The sequence below is a fragment of the Lytechinus pictus genome, chromosome 15, assembly GCF_037042905.1.
Source record: "Lytechinus pictus isolate F3 Inbred chromosome 15, Lp3.0, whole genome shotgun sequence".
Taxonomy (NCBI): Eukaryota; Metazoa; Echinodermata; class Echinoidea; order Temnopleuroida; family Toxopneustidae; genus Lytechinus; species Lytechinus pictus.
This window is the reverse complement of record NC_087259.1, coordinates 29,687,526-29,708,918: the sequence shown is the minus strand read 5'-3', so window position 1 is coordinate 29,708,918 and position 21,393 is coordinate 29,687,526. Positions and strand designations below refer to the sequence as shown.

The 21,393-nt window shown below is 36.2% G+C and overlaps 1 protein-coding gene across 2 annotated transcripts in view; it reads right to left on the bottom strand.

Moving 5' to 3' along the window:
• LOC129278063 (uncharacterized) overlaps positions 1–21,393 on the bottom strand; it is an 81,350-nt gene that overhangs the window by 14,666 nt on the left and 45,291 nt on the right. For both annotated transcript variants that reach the window (XM_054914277.2, XM_054914279.2), the window contains exons 39-55: positions 20,484–20,665; positions 19,677–19,874; positions 18,012–18,153; positions 17,034–17,218; positions 15,824–16,018; positions 14,955–15,096; positions 13,892–14,085; positions 12,377–12,583; positions 10,905–11,055; positions 8,937–9,112; positions 7,566–7,757; positions 6,778–6,919; positions 4,105–4,271; positions 3,048–3,251; positions 2,463–2,613; positions 1,362–1,546; positions 269–463 (exon numbers count right to left, since the gene is read on the bottom strand). In XM_054914277.2, the coding sequence (XP_054770252.2) occupies positions 269–463; positions 1,362–1,546; positions 2,463–2,613; positions 3,048–3,251; positions 4,105–4,271; positions 6,778–6,919; positions 7,566–7,757; positions 8,937–9,112; positions 10,905–11,055; positions 12,377–12,583; positions 13,892–14,085; positions 14,955–15,096; positions 15,824–16,018; positions 17,034–17,218; positions 18,012–18,153; positions 19,677–19,874; positions 20,484–20,665 (3,008 nt within the window). The remainder of the gene's footprint in view (positions 1–268; positions 464–1,361; positions 1,547–2,462; positions 2,614–3,047; positions 3,252–4,104; positions 4,272–6,777; positions 6,920–7,565; positions 7,758–8,936; positions 9,113–10,904; positions 11,056–12,376; positions 12,584–13,891; positions 14,086–14,954; positions 15,097–15,823; positions 16,019–17,033; positions 17,219–18,011; positions 18,154–19,676; positions 19,875–20,483; positions 20,666–21,393) is intronic.

The window sequence follows — 21,393 nt, the reverse complement described above, 5'->3', positions numbered from 1 at the left end:
ACCACTATCATGATCAACATTAAAATCATCATCATCAACATCATCATCAATTTTTTCATCATGATCATTACCATCATTATCACAATCATCATCACCATTACCACCACTATCACCATCATTAACATCATCATCATCATCATCACCATCATTATTACCACCATCCTCATCATCATTTCTTCCACCAACTCCTCATTATATTCAACACTATTTTCATCCTCATCCTTATACCATCATCACCATCATTATCACCATCATCATCCTGACTTACTGAGCCGACATTAGTGGTAGACCAGACAACATCAGGGCAGTCAATCCTGTTGGCAATGGCAGCATAGCCCATTCCTTCTATGGCTCCGTTGGTAGAGAGTGTCAAAGTCAACATGTTGCTAGTACTGAAGATAGGTTGCACAGTACCGCTACCACACACACTGAAATTGATGGCAGTGTTGTTTGGATCAACCACCTAGGAACAAAGTACATCACTCATGATTAATAATAATAGAGGAGGAGGAGGCGAAGGGAGGGGGAGGAGGGGGGGAGGAGGGGGGAGGAGGGGGGGGGAGGAGGGGGGAGGAGGAGGGGGGAGGAGGAGGGGGGAGGAGGAGGGGGGAGGAGGAGGGGGGAGGAGGAGGGGGGAGGAGGAGGGGGGAGGAGGAGGGGGGAGGAGGAGGGGGGAGAAGGCGAAGGGAGGGGGAGGAGAAGGCGAAGGGAGGGGGAGGAGGAGGGGGAGGAGGATTATAATAATGATGATGATGATGATGATGATGATGATGGTGATGATGATGATGATGATGGTGATTACAATAATGATAATGACAATGAGAACAAATCATTACGTCTTTAATCGCTTTACAGATATATTATTACCCAGGTCATCACATCCTCCCCTCCCTGGCAAGCATTCCGACAAGAGTTTTGAAAATCAAATTGCTATAAAGCATACTCCATTGGCTTACACATCCTAACCCCACATGTGTGGTGAGTGATAATGCATTATTTATCAGACATCCCATGTAATCATAATGAAGATGTCATATTTTTTTCATGAATGCTATTTAATGCTAACTATCACAAGATTTCAGAGTAATTTTTAAAACATGCTTTTGAGACTTTTCCTTTGTATTTTTGCATTTAAAAGCCTATTTCCAAGATAGAATGCTATACCTCCATTTTTTGTAAGTTATGCAAGTTATTTTTATGACTTTTATTCTGTGTGTTAAATGACATTGTTATTTTTTCAATCACTTTAAAAGGAAAATCAAATTCGATCAGCCCTGGAGAAATGAGGAAAGAAAGAAGAAATGGCAATGATAATTTACCAAAACTACAATCTGAATATAAGTGAAGCTGATAATACTCACAAGTAATGAATCATTGACGCAATCTTCTGAATCCTCGATATCAAGAGAAGCAAAGTTAACACGGATACACATGCCATCATCAGCCGTTATAGTATTAGTACACATCGACAGGCGGGAATAAGGTCTATCACTGTTTACAATGATGGAACTGGTGGAACTTGATAAGGTATAATTACGGTCACAACCTGTTCAGAAAAGAAAAAACAAGATTGGTCACCTTTTTTTTGGGGGGGGGGAGAGCAAGTTTTCATATGCAGTTTGATCTAAATTCATTTCATTTGATAATAGAAAAAATTAATAATAATAATAATAATAATATAGGGTATTTACATTGCGCACATATCCACCTTGTTACATGTAGGTGCTCAAGGCGCTCCTATATTACCCAGCTAAGCTAGGCGTTCATAGCGCACACAGCTTTTTAAGAAATTACTTCCTACCGGTACCCATTTACATCACCTGGGTTGAGTGCAGCACATTGTGGATCAGTTTCTTGCTGAAGGAAATGAATTCGAACCCACGACCCTCTGTTTCAAAGTCCGAAGACTAATCCACTGGGCCACAACGCTCCATAACGCTCCAAGTAATCCATTTTCCTTCGGCAATATGCAAGAACCAAAATATCCCATTCTGCTGTTGTTTCAATACAGTAATAATGGAAAGAAATACCTTGCCAAAAATTAAAAAATAAGGCAAATTACACTCTACATTGAGGTCTATCTTTATTCTTTTACGTGTTTTCTTGTATCATTCATTTACTTACTTTCTTGTCTCCTCCCCTCTTTTTTAACAGGGGGGGTATTTCTTTAATTTTATAATTACTAAGCTCTTGTAAACAAAATTTGTTTCAATTTAAAAGTGGTTGTAATAAACCATTGTTGCAAAATGTGGAAAAATTGAAATATTAACTCAGTATATTAGCAGATTACAAATACAAAATATACATAAAATAAAAGTGAGTAATAATCTCACAATTAAAATGTAAGACTCTTTCATCACAGTAAAAGAAGAAGAAATGTTAGGTGCTCTTTGTAATCATCTACATGAATTTGTCCAGAAACATAACATGGAATGGCATAGATGATTACGAGAAATACATACTTGGACATTGATCCAGTTCACATTCCACAGTTGAATCTGGACGTGGGTCATTACACTGGCTATCTGATGTTACATTGCCTGGTACACCATTGTCAAGCTCTACACAAGAAACATCCCGGGTCTGAACACCCTCTCCGCAGGTTACCGAACACTGTTACAACAAGACACCAAAAGATTGTGATGATTCAGTTCATTTTCAATTCACTAACAATTAATCATGAAATAGTTCATGAGGATGGTGATAATGAATGATTTCAACACCTACAATCTATATCATAATTCTTAAAATCTTTTAAATAAATTCTTCAAATGAAATTCCAAACAGAAATAAATCATTACATAACGTTTATTGGTCATAAAATTCAGATTCCACTCTGGGCGATGTCCCAAAACCTGTTAAACTGATATTCTATTATATCAGATTCGCCATAAAAGCTGACACTGAATAGCCTTTATCTAAAATTGAATTATCCTAACCCTCAAAAAGAGGTTACTCTTTCATAGCTTCATTACCGTAGTTACAATAGCATAGTTTATCAAACTTATCGCCTTTTAGAAAGTTTTTTTTAAACTAAACATACTAACCTCAGAATAATTGCCATAGATAAACCCATATTGAGGGCACGGTAAAACCCTGACAAAGAGATTATAGTCGGCTCCTTGTTGACCAGCGGAATCATATCTGATCTGAACTTGACCGCTACGGGAGAGCCACTGATAGCCAAGAGGAGGACCATCACCACAGAATGTTTCGTCCAACTCATCTGTGTAAGGAGCCAGGTCTCTGATCTGAAGAAGAAAGCAAAGTATATACACAGTGCTTGATAAATGAAGATTAATAAATGAAAATCCATAATTGAAAATCCATAATTTATTGTTCGAAATAGACATGAAATGCTCCAAAAATTTGCTTTGCCCAATTGATCGACGAGGCTCTATCCCTTTAATCATTGAATGCCAAACACGGTAGCAGCAATTCTCATCTTTCAACGTATTTTGGTCCGACGCGGCCGGGGTTTGAACCCCCGACCTCCCGGTTGTGAGACGGACGCTCTACCAACTGAGCCAACACACCGGTAAGTAGACATATCATCAATTTATTACCTACCATAATTTTTGTGTTGAAAGCTTTTAAAGGGGCACTGCCTATGTACATTTAATTAAGATAGAAAGTGTACTTTACATATGTTTTAAATTACGTTTACTTTTATTATTAGCGATCAATTATTAACGATCAATATATTATGAATTTAGGTTTTGAAAATACGATGGTCATTTAAATTTCAAAAAGGGAATGCTTGGACACGTACTAAAATCATTTTATTTCTAGGGCAGCATTAATCAGACTGCCTAATGTAGATTTGTTTCATGAAGAATCTATTCAAAGAAATTGAAATTTGCTCTGAGCCAATCAGATACAAGTATTTCAGAAGCTTGTAACAGTTGTCACTAAAAATTACTGACTGTGAAATACTCCTCTGTTCTCTTTCCAGGGGAGAGTTTTATAAACATCTTGACAGTGATTTCTGAATTTGCTCTGAGCCAATCAGATTCAAGGATTTCAGTAGCTTATAACAGATAGTCGGTGAGAATCACAATAATTTCTCGTGTACAAACATGAATGAGTAGTGGGAAAACTTACATGCATGTTCTCTGAGCATTCTCCATCCATTTCATCTTGCAGGGAAAAGGATAAGAAACTAACTGCAATACAACTATCCGCAACATCAACAGTATAGACACATTCGTCGTTAGATTCAGATGACCTTTGACGAATGATATCAGTGGCGTTGATGTACCGATCACAGGCTAAAGGAGAAAAAAAAAAAACACTTTCAATAAATATTGTTTTAATTCACCGCTAACAATAAAAAAAAGTAGTCACGCTATCAGTAACATTATTAAGTTGTATAAATAATGCAAGAAATCTTATCAGGGGTGTGAGTGGTCACAAATAAAAAGATCTAAAAAAAGCTGGAGAGTATTGAAAAAGTCTGAAATAGAAAGAGCTCCCATACTTTTTGTACAGAGGAAAGCCAAATATAAGCTGAAATTCAGCAGAAAATCAAAACAAAAAATCTGAAATCAGATAAAAATCTGAACTCTCACACCCCTGTCTTATGTTAATCATTTAATAAGAAAAATCAAAATTTATTTCATTTAAACTTTAGCACACATTTTTATATGTGTCTGTTCACTACAGTTACACTGGGTTAACAGCCCATCAGATCATGTGATCTATGCAACATCATACAGATGACATCCTTATATAGCACATCTTTAATTTTGGCATAAGAAAGGTCATATTTAGTCACATGATCAACCATTGAACAAGATCAAAATCAAATATCATACTTTGTCATGTGTAGATGAAGAGAACATGCAAAGGGAGCATATGTCCCCTTTTTTCTGAGGGCACTTGTCAAACAGAAAAAAAATAAGGGACAAGTGGAATGCCTCTGGCGGTCTCACCTGCATCACGTAATTCAATATAGCAGCAGTGCTGATTTTGAAAACTACTATAACTCGCACAAGATGTTCTGTGATACTTGGTTACTCTTATTTCCACGTTTTATGAACTAGACCAATACACTTACAGAGATATGATGGTAATTCAACAAATACCCCCAACGTGGCCAAAGTTCATTGACCTTACATGACCTTTGACCTTGATCATGTGACCTGAAACTCGCACAGGTTGTTCAGTGATACTTGATTACTCTTATGTCCAAGTTTTATGAACTAGACCAACACACTTTCAAAGTTATGATGGTAATTCAACAGATACCCCCATTATGGCCAAAGTTCATTGACCTTTGACCGTGGTCATGTGACCTAAAATGCGCATAGGATGTTCAGTGATACTTGATTACTCTTATGTCCAAGTTTTATGAACTAGACCAACACACTTTCAAAGTTATGGCGGTAATTCAACAAATACCCCAATTTGGCCAAAGTTCATTGACCCTAAATGACCTTTAACCTTGATCATGTGACCTGAAACTTGCACAGGATGTTCAGTAATACTTGATTACTATTATGTCCAAGTTTCATGAATCAGATCCATAAACTATCAAAGTTATGATGGTAATTCAACGAATACCCCAATTTCGGCCAAAGTCCATTGACCCTAAATGACCTTTGACCTTGGTGATGTGACGTGAAACTCATGCAGGATGTTCAGTGATACTTGATTAACCTTATGTATAAGTTTCATGAACTAGGTCCATATATTTTCTAAGTTATGATGACATTTCAAAAACTTAAAGGAGAATGAAACCCTTGAAACCAGCTGAATCCATATCAAAGAGAAAAATCAAAGAAACATATTTTTGAAAGTTTGAGGAAGATTGAATGAATAATAAGAAAGTTATGAGCATTTTAATATTGAGATCACTAATGCCATGTAGTTCCTCCCATTGGCAATGCGACCAAGATCTGTTATGTCACACACGTACAACTCCCTCATTACTTTAGTACTTATTTCACTTATATTCTCACTTTTATAGAGTCTATCACAATGTGAGGTGTTCTCTTTATGAGAGGACAAGTACAGAGGTTTCACAACATTATATCATTGATGAATCGATTGTCATATGATTAGAATGAGCAAAAAGAGATGTTTTGGGGTATATTTTCAGTGTCCAAAAGGGGAGAGTTGTTCATCTGTGACATCATAGATCTTGGTCGCATTGCCAATGGGAGGATCTCCATAGCATTAGTGATTTCGACATTCAAATGCTCATAACTCATTCTATTGCTAGTCCTATTTTACTCAAACTTTTGTTGATCTTATTCTTTGATTTTTCTGCTTTCACAAAAGCTAACTTGCTCCAAGAGTTTCATTCTCCTTTAACCTTAGGTTAAGATTTTGATGTTGATTTCCCCAACATGGTCTAAGTTCATTGACCCTAAATGACCTTTGACCTTGGTCATGTGACATGAAACTCAGGCAGGATGTTCAGTAATACTTGATTAACCTTATGGCCAAGTTTCATGAACTAGGTCCATATACTTTTTAAGTTATGCTGTCATTTAAAAAACTTAACCTCAGGTTAAGATTTGGTGTTGACGCCGCCGCCGCCGTCGGAAAAGCGGCGCCTATAGTCTCACTCTGCTATGCAGGCGAGACAAAAATGACACTCCATGGATGGTTATAACCTTGTTTTGTTTGTCAAAAAATGGTCTTCTGGGACATGACTCCCCATGAATGGTGATAACTTTTTTAATGTGAACATTTCCCTATTTTGGTAAATCCTGGATCCGCCCCACATGCCTCATTTCATGCGTTAGCCGAGAAAGATTAAAGACTTACTTGGACAAGGATTCTCATTACATGGTCTGGTATCCTCTGGGCGCTCGTCTTCACAGAATGAATCATTAACCACCGTTCCGCTAGCTAGCTCAGTACAGCTCACAGTCCTCATCTGGAAGCCACCATCGCAGCTTGCAGAACACTGCAGACACGGTTACAAAGACAATCCATTATTATGTCGGTGCAAGGACGCCCTTCACAAAACATTTTTGCACACCCCATCGGTGCAGAAACGTCCTTACGCAATAAATGCAGCTAAGGGTATTTTTCTGCACATTACATGACAAGCAGAGGGACAATTCAATAAAATGATCATCATTTTTGAACTTCCAACTCCCATTCTTTTATAAAAAAGTTTTTCTTTACTTTATAAATTGTTATGAGCCATGACAGCATAATAATCATTCATATAAACTAAGACACAGAGAAAATCATTCCAGGAAGATTCCAGATATAAGCAACCAGAAGCACAAATTATATGGAATCGCTCTGAGGCGAGTAAAATATCTTCTCAAACAAGAATCAATTTTATACAGTATACCTGTAAAACACAGTTCTGGTTCAACTTATTTGTTTGAAATAAAATATTCAGCAAACAATAAAATGAGTAATAAGAGACATCAAGATAAAGATTAATCAAATAAAGCTCACTAAAGATAGTGAAAACTAACAACCTTGGTACATGTTGCTATTAAAGTTGCATAAATTTAGATTGGAATGTAGCTGTAAAGCATTTGTCGAGGCCTAGATATATACTACACAACAGGGTGATAGATAAGTAGGCTTACCTCATCATACTCTTCCCCTGCAATGAAACCATACAATGGGCATTCAACAAAGGTATTGATCACTGACACACTGGAGGATCCCTCGCCGCTTGAGAAAAGCGTCAAGAGAGAATTGTTGGATCGTGACGTTAAGCTAAACGACGTGTTTCCACAGCTGATAATCTCACGGCCGTATTCGGCATCCTCAATATACTGTAACATGAATATCATTCAAAAGCATAGGAATTATTCAAGTTTCATGTTTATTTCACACCCGATATGACAAAAATCGTACCAAAAACCGTCTAACAGATATGCAAGATTACATCAATATTGTTATTAAACTTTAATTTGAATATTGTTGAATATCAAAGGGATTAATCAAAATCATTTTGAACCTATACTCCTATAAACGATTTGAAAAAAAAATGCAATCTTACCAAATGATACCTAACATTCAAAATGTGCACAAAAATAAAACATCAATATTGCTTAATATTGTTGGACAAAATGATTGACTTTTGTTTACAGAGAGAGGTTGTGTGTGCAGCACTTTGCAATCGTAATAAAAAGTTGTAGATCATATATCTTCTAAATTCTATAAAACTGAATATATCTGAATATTGAGAGAACATATGACATTCATCATTGAATATTATTTAATACTACGGAATATGGGTGGAAATAATATATAAATACACCAGGCTTTGAGAAAAAATGGTGGGAATTATTCATCTGAAGTTGGACTAACGATGACTGTTTTCAAATGGTAAAAAAAAACCTGAGGAAAATAGTAGTATTCCAAGTCCAACAAAGGATAAATTTTTGCATCACATTCCTTCTTCAAATTTTGAAAATAAATTTTGGTAATCTTGTCGTAGTTGGTTTGCATCCTCATTCTAGAGCAGTTTCGTTCAGCTACTACAATCAGCAGAATAATATTAGTCTCTGCGCCATTATTTCACAAGTGTTTTCAGTGTCCAATACTCAGTGAGAGCTTCAATCCCCCCCCCCCCCTCTAGATGTATTACCCAAGTCAAATAAAATAATCCATGAAATATGCACAATCTTGTTATCACAAGAGCACTGACTGACCAATGATGCATTTAGAATACTCATGAATATTCATATAAGGGATATACAACTTAAAATATAATTGAAAACAATTCAATATCATAAACATAAAACACATCGTAACATGAAATGGCTGCTAAGTTCAATTCATCAATCAGAATTTTCTTTTGACACTGGTAGTTCCTAACAATGGTTTTTATTTTAAAAAACCAGCTTTTTAAATAGAGGGAGACCAATTTCCAGCCCCCCCCCTCCCACACAGCAGCCAGCCCCCCCCCCCCCTTCCCACACAGCAGCATCAATCGTCATATTACTAACCGTGACATATGAACCATCTTCACATTCTCCTTCTTCATTAGGCTCCGGTAAGTCAAGAACAATATCAAATCTGATACAACCATCTTCAGGGTTGAGATAGCCGACCTCACAAATTTGTTCTACCGAATCATCAGTTGCAACTGTTTGATTGTTATCAGTCACAAATAAATCACAACCTTTTGAAAGAAAAAAACAAAGTATGATGATAGTTTTTAATAATGAAAAAGTTCATTGCCAAATATAATAGAACTGATGTTATACAGGACCCCTGGGAGAATGGTTCATACATTCATAATGCAAATTTTAAGATTACTTGAGATGTGTATATAGACAATTATTACCCGTATCAGACAACTGAGCTGGTCATTTACAAAACCGTATTGTCCTAGATTTTCTGAATATCGGGAAGGGATAGGTATATTATTTGTATTTTGCTTGGTCTCTTTGCGTATTGACTTTGCATGCAGAGACGACACAAAATATACCTTTTTTTTCCTAGGGGCCCGTTGCAGAAAGAGTTGCGTTTAAAAGCAAGTCAAAAAATCAATCACAAGACACAAATGCGCACTGTTAATTGGTTGAAAATCAAGTTGCGCATTATTTTTAGAGTTACGATTGATTGCAACTCTTTCTGCAATAGGCCCCTGGTCTCACATCAGGAAACAGATACCCTTCATTATTATCCGTGCACCAACAATATACGTCATAATAAAGACAATGCTGGATCTAGGCACTTACAAGTGCGTCATAATGGTAAAGTGCAGAGCGTAGACCCTGATATAAACATGACACAATAGACCTCTATTCTTAAATGAAACATCTCGATTTTCATGATTTTTGCTCTCATCTGATTTGGATGATAATAATAATATTGAATGGTTCTTCTTTCGGGGAGCATCAAATATATTGCCCTTAAAAAAAACCATGTTGCCCTCGTCTAAAGACTTGGGCGAATATGATTCTTTTGCGGGCAATATATTTGATGTTCCCCTCAAGGCCAGTCAATATTACCATATATAATTTTTACCCTGATGGACGTTTCATTAAGCTGTTTGTAAGGTCCTGTCACATCATTACATGTAAGGCCCTGTCACATCATTACATGTAAGGCCCTGTCACATCATTACATGTAAGGCCCTGTCACATCATTACATGTAAGGCCCTGTTCACATCATTACATGTAAGGCCCTGTCACATCATTACATGTAAGGCCCTGTCACATCATTACATGTAAGGCCCTGTCACATCATTACATGTAAGGCCCTGTCACATCATTACATGTAAGGCCCTGTCACATCATTACATGTAAGGCCCTGTCACATCATTACATGTAAATCTTGCGGGTGAGGTGGGGGTGATTGCACGCAACTCGCAAAAATGCTCTGAGCATGTTCAAAACTTTTCCGCATGCAAATCAGGCTTGCGTGCGCTTCTGCGGGCAACATGCATGCAAGATACCGTCAATGCGGGCGACCCGCGGATAGCAAAAATAGTTACCCGCAAGGCTTGCACGGAACATTGTGACAGGACCTTTACAAATGAATTTATACATAACTGGTGAACCTTTCTTGTGTTAAATGTTGTATTCCTATCTAGCAGATTTAAAACCAAAGTACATGCTCCACTCATTGGTAAAGTCATGCGTAAAGTTGTACCTAACAGCTTTGTGAAACATGTATCCGGTCATCAGCAAAAATTATCCTCTATCCAGGCCATCGTGACTGCAGGCCTTTAGGTGTGCCTTACGAGCCCTGTATTTTAGAACACATTTTTTTTTTTTTTTTTTTACACTGTAATGTTAAGTTTACATTATCTCTATACATTAATGGAACATGTATATTCTGTGATGAGCTACCGTACAATATAAGTTATATTTGAAATGTTCATACTGTATTGATGTTGTTTTAAAGATCCCTTTTAGTCGGCTTGTGAATATAAAGATGAAATGAAAAATGGTCAGATATTTACCTATTGGACAATCATCAGGATAGCATGGAACAGTTTCTACAGGTCGTGTATCCGATGCACAAAATGAATCGTTTACAATGCTGTAATTGGCGTTCCGATCCACGCAAAAGATTTCACGCCTCAATTCCCCAAGGCCGCACGTCACGGAGCACTGCAAATCAAAACGAAACAAAAGCTGAATATGCAGCGCAGATCCAAGAAGTATCAACACCTTTGAATACACTGGTGATATTCTACTCGTAAAGCCCTTTATGAAGAGTTTCAGTTGCATTAGAAATCCACTGTTTGGGAAATTCATACTGTGTGATGTTTCATATTCAGCAGTGCACATCCAAATTTTATTTGATGTTGATTTTAAACATTAAAGGTAATTAAGTTTGTTCTAGCTTTCTCCTTTGTTGCTTGATTTATTTCACTTTCCTCTGCAATTAATTTATCCACACTGTGCTGCACTTGACCCAGGTGAGGTGAATAGGAACTAGTAGGAAGCAAAGATATGAGCCCCGGAATCAATAGCCTATCTTAGCTGGGGTAAAACAGGAGCGCCTTGAGCACCTTACAAGATGGATATGTGGGACACATAAATACCTTAATATATTACCATTTTCATTCATTGTAATTTGCCTTCAGCTATACCTTTCTCTGATTTATTTTATCTCTTTCAAAATAATTCTACACAAATCAATGATTTTAAATAGTCTTTTCCTGTATATTTTGTAAAATTCAATTAAAGAACAAAATTGTTGCAATCAGGAGAAAAGGGGTGACAAAGTGGAATCTGTAAACTAATGTTGAAACAGTAGGTGATTTCAAGTACAGTGTTGAAATCTGGTGTTGGTGTTGTGACAACACCAACACCAGCCTCAACACCGTACTTGAAATCGGTCTTGACCTTGGAAAATATGACGTATTTCCGTCAGTTCGTGTTGAAGGATGGTGTTGAATGTAGTCTGCTGAACCCAGCACTGCGGCTGGTGTTGACGATCTACATGCAATTTCCCCATTCACCAACCCCCAGGGATTGGTAAAATCACGATTTCAAGTTCGGTGTTGGTGTTGGCAATCTCAAGCTTGTGAACAGGCGGCGAACACGAAACATCCCCGTAAAATTAGCTTTTACAGTTAAGATGAGTACAAATCATTTGAGCTTTATATATTTTGATGAAATATAATGTTCACTTTTTGGAATGCTTGCATTAATTAAATAATTGGTATTCTGTACGATGAGAACTTAATGCATTTCTCTCCCATTTAATTTTTGTTGTCGAAACTTCTCGCGTGAAGTCGAGATTTAGCAGCGCAGAGGCGTGACGTCATGTGCTATCGATAACGCAATCGGTATTGTTCCTCTGAACCCAGCTCAGTGTTGGAGCTGGGTTCAGCGGCCTTTTTATGCTCTCAACCCTAACACCAACACCGAACACCATACTTGAAATCACCCAATGTTTTACAATCATGAAGATGTGTGTTACCTCTCCAAATGGCATGACAGCATAGAAGTACTGCTGACAGTTAACAAAGGAAGAATAGATCTGGTATCCCGGGAATCCACCCTCGGTAGAAAAGAAGGTAAGAATAGCAATGTTTTGAGCCGAGTACCAGAGAACGGCTTCTTCACTTCCACAGTACACCTGGTCCAAGTCAAAGTATGGAGCTTCGGATGAGATGGCATCAATAAACTAAGAAAGAAAAGGAGATAAAGAATATCAGACCTAGTAGACCAATATACTAGCTTCAGTTTGGTAAATAACCTTCATACTTTTTAAAGCAGTCGATGGTAGCATTATATCCAGTCTAGCTTGAAAAGTCGCATCCAAAGTTGTTCTTTAATAAAGAGGCTGATAGTACTAATACATCACAATCTTGCTTAGAGAATTATCTTCCTATTTTCTTAAGCAGTTTATTGCAGCATTATACACAACTCTAATATGGTATTTATGTCATATTTTCTTTAAAGTAATTCAGAGTAGTCCACCCTAGCATGGAGAATCGGTAACATTTTTTTTCAGGTAGTTGATAGTATATATATTACACCCCAGTCTAGCTTGAAGGAGTAGTTATGTACCATTGAATGCTATTGATAGTATATATATTACACCCCAGTCTAGCCTGAAGGAGTAGTTATGTACCATTGAATGCTATTGATAGTATATATATTACACCCCAGTCTAGCTTGAAGGAGTAGTTATGTACCACTGAATGCTATTGATAGTATATATATTACACCCCAGTCTAGCTTGAAGGAGTAGTTATGTACCATTGAATGCTATTGATAGTATATATATTACACCCCAGTCTAGCCTGAAGGAGTAGTTATGTACCATTGAATGCTATTGATAGTATATATATTACACCCCAGTCTAGCTTGAAGGAGTAGTTATGTACCATTGAATGCTATTGATAGTATATATATTACACCCCAGTCTAGCCTGAAGGAGTAGTTATGTACCATTGAATGCTATTGATAGTATATATATTACACCCCAGTCTAGCTTGAAGGAGTAGTTATGTACCACTGAATGCTATTGATAGTATATATATTACACCCCAGTCTAGCTTGAAGGAGTAGTTATGTACCATTGAATGCTATTGATAGTATATATATTACACCCCAGTCTAGCCTGAAGGAGTAGTTATGTACCATTGAATGCTATTGATAGTATATATATTACACCCCAGTCTAGCTTGAAGGAGTAGTTATGTACCACTGAATGCTATTGATAGTATATATATTACACCCCAGTCTAGCTTGAAGGAGTAGTTATGTACCATTGAATGCTATTGATAGTATATATATTACACCCCAGTCTAGCTTGAAGGAGTAGTTATGTACCACTGAATGCTATTGATAGTATATATATTACACCCCAGTCTAGCTTGAAGGAGTAGTTATGTACCATTGAATGCTACTGATAGTATATATATTACACCCCAGTCTAGCTTGAAGGAGTAGTTATGTACCACTGAATGCTATTGATAGTACCTACCAGAAGATAATCTGATCCAAAGCAACCCGCATACATGTCAGGTTCAGGAAGCTCCAAAGAGATGATGAAAAGATTAATACACATTCCCTGCGGTGCTGTGATGATGGTAGTACAATTTAGATCACCCTCATATGTATCTGGAAAGTTGGGACTATTGATGTACTGAGCATCCTCATATATGAATGCATCACAAGCTGAAAAAAATATATATATATGTATGTATATAAAAATATCATATTTCAATAAATAAAAATATGGTGATACACTCATTCTGAGGCTCAAGCCTATTCTGCACTTGGAGGTATTCTTATATTTTATGAGTTGTTTGACTTTGTGATACTAAATTTCATATTGAGTTCTTTGATTCAAAATCTCACACAAACCGTATATTTATATACTTAACAAAGATACAAGCAATTGAATGCGGAGTAAACAAAGAAAAAGACTATATGACCATATAAATAATTACACCAACAGAAGTAGAGTGGCCATTATAGGCAAGTGAGCTTTAAAGAAAGGTAATTTTAGGCCGTCGATTTTTAGCTGTTTCATTAGATTGCATATTTAAAACAAATTATATCTTCTCATAATGAAGGAAAGTAACAACACATGCTTTGTTCCATCAAACCCATAATAAATAAGATGCAGAATTTTTTTCAAACTTTCTTTTGTAGCTTTTACAGTCAGGATAATATAAAGAAAATAATAATAATAATTAATAATTTCATGTAATATGTACTTCTAGAGAGTGTTTCATCAACATGTTTGTCTGACAAGTTGTCAGATCCGACAACTTTCCTTGATTTTGATTGGCTGTGAACAACGTTGCTACGGTAACTGTTGGATAAAATGGGACTTGTCGAATAAAACATCTGACAAGTCTGACAAAAAAAATAGATAAACAAAGAAATCCTTTCATGAAATTTTTAGGACTTCCCTGGACTGAATTCCCGAGTTGCTCTTTAATTATCTTGGCTTGTGACAGATGTACATTATTTTATGGAATTGCTGATAATCCTAATAAAAGCTCCATGAATTAGGCCATGTATTCAATCAAACTTACTTGGGCAAGGTCCACGATAGCAAGGCCTGGCATCATCAGGCTTTATATCTTCACATAGAGATTCGTTGACGGCCTCTCTCGTATCTAAATCCTGGCATGTTACATTTCTGAATGACAATCCTTCACCGCAGGTGACTGAACACTAAAAAATATCAAGAAAATTGTCTTGTATGTATTATTCATGTATTTCTTAATAGTACTTTTAATATACAATCAATTTCATCAAAGGTGGACATTTGTAAATCAAAAAGTCAAAAGGGTGAAAAAGTACTGATTTTCTTCCATGTCACATTCATATCTATTTCTAGGTCAATGTTTCTTTGACTACTCTATATGTTTCCAGAATGAAAAAAAAAATGGGTAAGTCAATCATTTTTGTTCTATCCTGAGAAATCTAATTCAGGCAAAGTTCATTATACATTGGGTAGTCATTTCTTACAGGCCTTTTAAAGTTGACTTGCCCATGTGGATGCTCTAAATATATTAACTCAGTGCTCACAGCATACCTTAATTGATACCTTGAAAATCTTGAAAAAATGAAAATTTGCACCCACACACTAGCACACAAAGCAAAAGCCATTTACTTTGATTTTTTTACTTTAATGATAATTTTGAAATAAATACATGAATTTAAAAAAAAATCTAATTCTGCTTTGTTCACCAGAACTTTGATATCTGCAATCATTTCCCAGATATTACATTGTAAGAAAAATAGCTCTCTTTTCTAATTTGTATAGAGCACAGAATAAAGGGGAAATAATCATTACAATTGTGCAATTTTGCATTTGTAACTCATAAAGAATTAAAACAAAGATGGAACCCTTTCAGAATGATGGCCCTTAAAAGAATGAGACAAAAATACTACTGACCTCTTCATACGGTCCTGCCAGGTATCCATATTGAGGGCATGGAACACTGTTTATACTGACATTGAATCCTCTGCTTTCACCTTCATCATTAGTGTAGAAGGTTATCTGTAATTTTGAGGAGAAGGTCACTATACGAGGAAGATCGCTACCACATGCTGGGTAAGATTCACGTTCAGGGAAGCCCACGTCTGTAACCTACAAGATATTGAATAGAAGGTTAAACATTGAATGAAATACCACAGGCGAAGGTTAAACATTGAATGAAATACCACAGGCAGGTGGAGCACATTGAATGGAATAAAAAATCGAGGAGAAATGGAATAACATTGACATGTGAGAGATACTGAATAGGAGACGTTGAATGGAAGGTTTAACATTGAATGACAAAATAATGATATGTGACAAAAAAACACCATTGAATAGAAGTCACTGATAGCAAAAAGATAAAATATCGAACAAAGGCATATTGAAGATTTTACACTGAATGCATATCAATGAAGATTTAGCAGAGTAAATTTGTTATATGATATTGATATTCAATGATATTGCACTGATTTATTGTAGAAATGGAATGGTAGCAGATTTTGACACAGTGTTAGGAGATAAATTCTTGATTTCGAATTAGCTCAAATTGAAGCATATCTTTAATATTTAAAAATCCCCCCAAAATGCATGTCACTGTAATTCCAATTCATTACTACACAATATGCATGCATGTGCCCTAAAACTGTGAAGGATAGAAATGTAATCTTAAAAATCAATTGATTAAATTTACCAGTTTTCCATCAATATTTATTTCAATCAATGACTGATCAAAACAAATATCTGTGTATTTTTGTTGCTTATATAAAATCCCTTCTCAGGCATGGAATTTGCTGAAAATTTCAGGATATGAACTTTGTATGTAGCTTTCTAATATATGATGGTTAAATCTGTAAAAGAGCTATTCTAAATTAAGATAAAAACAGTACTAAGAGAGGGCCCCTAGATGCCAAACTTACCATTGAAAACACATTCAATTACTACTACACTTTTGTAATATTGGAGTGCTAGATGATATCTGAGTCCAATTTACCAAATCTATAGACAGGCTTTAAAGGTATATCATTACAAAGAATTAAAGCATAATCAAGGATGCAGCTTTGAATTGAAAAACTTCAAAGGTTTGAAAATTGAATTAAAAGTCAATATTTCAAACAAAATCACTTACATAGAATCCATCGCTACAAGTGCTATTAGACCCATCATACAGGTTGAAGTCATTAGGAACGATCTCCCAGCATTGACCTTCATCAGGGTTATCAAAGAAATAGTTGCAAACTAGGTCTGATGAGTAGTTTTCAGGGTAACCAGGAGATACAATGGTTGCGGACTCATTTGAACGTAAGTTGCAATCTGGCAAAAGAAACGGATTGAAATCATTCTTTCATCTTCGTAGTCAAGTAGTTTATTCCACAGATTATGACATCAAAAGGAGCATAACTTCAGTGCTTTCATGGGACAAAATAAAATCACAAAAATAAAAAAATAGGATACTGTTTGTTGTTATAATTTGAAATGGCCCCATTTTATGAAAATGTTCTAAAATCAGTTAAATATTGACTATGGACAGCTTGCATTACCATAATTCACATTTTACTAAGTGGACACACTATCTGATTGGCCAAATCAATGACAAATGTACAAACAAACATCAACTTTTGAAAGTAAAATACACAGATAAAGTGTTCTTGATGACAAAAATACAACAACCCTTGCTTTCCATAATCAAACTCTATGGCCCGTATTCTGAAGTCTGGTTTAACTTAGACCACGGTCTAACTGTATGCTAAAATAATGGGAAGCCAGCAATTCAAAAATTCTGTTTATATTGTATGTTTCTTATGTTTACTATTTTGATTCCTTTTGCTTTTATAATAAGGAAAAATAATTCAGTTATCATTCCCAGAAAATTATGAACAATTTGGGTGTCATATGAGTTAATTAATTGAATGTGTACTGTTAGTGATTTGTGCCCCAATTGGCTCTCCGTCGTTAAACCACAACTTTAAACCAGGGTTTAACTTAAACCAGGGTTTAACTTTAAACCAGGGTTTAACTTTAAACCAGGGTTTAACTTAAACCAGGGTTTAACTTAAACCAGAGTTGAGAATACGGGCCTATGAATCAATTTCTTCTGATTTCTTACCAAAACATGGTTCTAAGATGCATGCTTGAAGAGCAGGTGGAGCGTCTTCTGTGCAGTTCCCTTCGCCAACCATTTCCCCAGTCTCTAGAAGCGTACAGAACACATCACGCGATCTGTACCCCAATCCGCATGTTTCAGAACACTGGTCAAAAATTGATCATAAAAATGATGGCATTTTATTCAAGACTATATTGTAGTATCAGATGATTAGCCCGGGGGGGCCACTTACATTGACGAGTGGATACCATGCGCGACAAAAAAAACACGTAAAAAGGATGTCTTTTTCAAGATAGGGCACGTTACGTACGTAACGTGATAAGGGTGTCAAAAACACAAAAATATTGAAAAAAGGGTATCTATTTCGCCCGGAAAAATATACGTGTTTAGGGTCAAATATGTGGGGATGATAAAACAAAATCAAAATGTTTTATAAAGGATGTCCTTTTTGCCCCAACACTACGTGTTTAGAGTCCGATTTGCGCGAGGTGTGGAAGGCGGGGCCGTACTAAACCAAAATAATGGTGTCTAAAGGTAAAACCGACGACCGACGGACTAGTGACATAACAATTATCTCTGTACTTGTTTAGGGGTTCATTTCAGGGAATACTAGCTAAGAGAATCGTTTTGTTTACAATACTTGTTAAGGGGTGCATTTTCAGAATATGGAAAATACATCGCTGTACTTGTTTAGGGGCTCAGTTCTGGGAATACTTGCCAATAGTATTTGTTTCCAATACTTGTTAAGGGTAGGGTTTCACACGCCAATACTTGTTAAGGGGTGCATTTTCAGAATATGGAAAATACGTGTTAAGGGTGCTTTTCAAGACCCCGTGGTCGCGCATGGTATCCACTCGTAAATGGAAGTGGCCCCCCCGGGATGATTAGACAAAATCATTTCAAAGATAATGAAACACAAAAACTTAATATGGAATAATACTACAATCATATGGGGGTTTTTTTCAAAGAAAGACTTTATTCAAATTTTCTCCACAAATCATATAATCAAATACAAAATGCATGCCATGCATAACAAATAAATTATACATGTAAACCAAAACTTAATAAATAAGTTTGATGTGCCTGGATCTATCAATATCTACAATAAACTTAATTTGTTGCATATTCATAACACGTTTAACTTGTGTTGATACTTTGATTTCTTTTGAAATGAGGAAAACAATAAATATCCTTTTAAACATTGAGTAGAAAATTTATAATATTTAGCATATAAAATATCAAAATTAAAATAATTATTTCCGCCTAGAATTCCAAATGCAAAATCATTAAAGATAACTTACATGTAATTGCATTTTCACGAGTGTATTTTTCAAAATCTACTAAAATTGACGATTAAAGGGGCATTCCCAAAATAAATGAGCAATAGTTTAAGTGTATTCTGAAGAAAAGGAAAACAATTGTAATATTCCAACAGCTTTCAAATATTTGTTGACTACGTAGAAAACATAATACATGATTGACAATATAATGTAGTGTAAATGAAAATCATGAAAATAATCAACATTGATCAAATTCGTCAACAAACTTTTGAAATCTACATGTCAAAATTTGGCTTACAGATATTTTACAACACAGATTATGACAACTTCTTAAATGCATTTTGGCTATTTTCATTGCCATATACAGGGAAAAATAAATGGTGCTCACCTCAGAATAGTTGGTAACTGCATAGCCATATTCGGAGCATTCTTCAAATTGGGCAAATATTTGGAAATTTCCTCCATTGTCTACATCATCTGCTTCAAAGTAGATCAAACCGGTTGAACCATAGGTGACAGTCTCTTGTAGCTGCTCGCTTTCACCACACACGGTACCGGATCGGTACGGGTAAGCCGCATCAGTAAACTACAAATTCAGAGAATCAGTTAAGAGATCAGATGAAACTGCAAGTTCATCACACAAACTTGAGGTGAAAGAAAGAAAGCTATGAGCAGCCTACAATAATCATTTGAAAAGAATGTGAAACATTCCGATGTGAATGTTCAAAGACTGCAGCGGCAGATCCAGTCAGGTTATGCCCAGCTCAAACTATGCGATTCATTGAGACGCGATTTTTCAAGAAATCATGTTTGCATTAAATATGAAAGTTCCAAGAAGTAAAATTCTTTTATTTAAAGTTTGGCATAATGTTAGGAATACAAAAATCATATTTTTACTTTACGGCAAGCCCTGTGGTCAAAGTAAAGACCAAATTGGCTTCAAGTCGCAGCCTATGATGACGTCATTACGATTTGAATTTGTTTTTATTCATTCGGGGAAGCTCAAAACTGGACTGAATTTCGATTTCAGTAGTCTTACCACTATCATGAACTCTGATCGATAAGATTTTATTAGTTAGAAAGTCCATATCAAATGAAGGGGAGGGGGAAAAGAGGAAGGGAGAAGGGGAGGGGGAGAAGGGGAGGGGGAAGAGGAGAAGGGAGGGGGTGTTGGACTGATCTACTGGATACATACCGTCAGAGAATCCCCTACACATCGGAATTCTCTATTAGGTGGTGGTGATAGATTCCATGTGATAAGATACAACCTCACACAGAGCCCTTCTAAAGATGTGATGTTGTAGACGCAGTATTCATCCTCCATGAAATCTTCCCGTGTGATAGTAACACCATTAGTTGTGAACGTCTCACTACAAGCTGTAATGATAATAATAGGCATATGTATAGCGCCATCTACCTAGAAACAATCTATTCCGAGGCACATTGTTATTATTACTATTACCCCCGCTTTAGATCAAGCTGCCTTTCAGCGCTCGTGCATTCAAGGAATTAATCCTGCCGGGTACCCATTCACCTCACCTGGGTTGAGTGCAGCACAGTGTGGATTAATTTCTTGCAGAAGGAAAACACACCATGGCTAGGATTGGAACCTACTACCCTCTGTTTGAAAGGCGAGAGTTCGAACCACTAGACCATGACGCGCCCACATAGCTGTATGGCATGAATAGAAACTTATTCTGAACTTGGTTTAATCTAAGCTCCGAGTCTGAACTATAAGTCCCGTAACACAAAGTTTAGCAATCAATCGTACATGTCTTTCCCGATTAATTGTACATTGTAGTCAATGCAATCAATCATTTCTAAAAAATGTTGTACGATGATTGTTAAGTTTTGTGCTACAGGCCCCAGGTCTAAGGTTGTGGTTCAACTATAGACAATCGCGAAGCAAATCTCTGGAGACAGTACAGGTTTGATTTTCAGTTTTTCTGTCACTAAGATCAATCATAAATGTCTGGGAATAATAATTGAATGACTTTTCTTCTCCACAATAGTATGACAAAAGAACACTTTCAACATAAGAAACTTAAATGTCAACAAAATTTTGACATTATCAACTTTCCATAATTTTAGCAGAGTTTATAGAC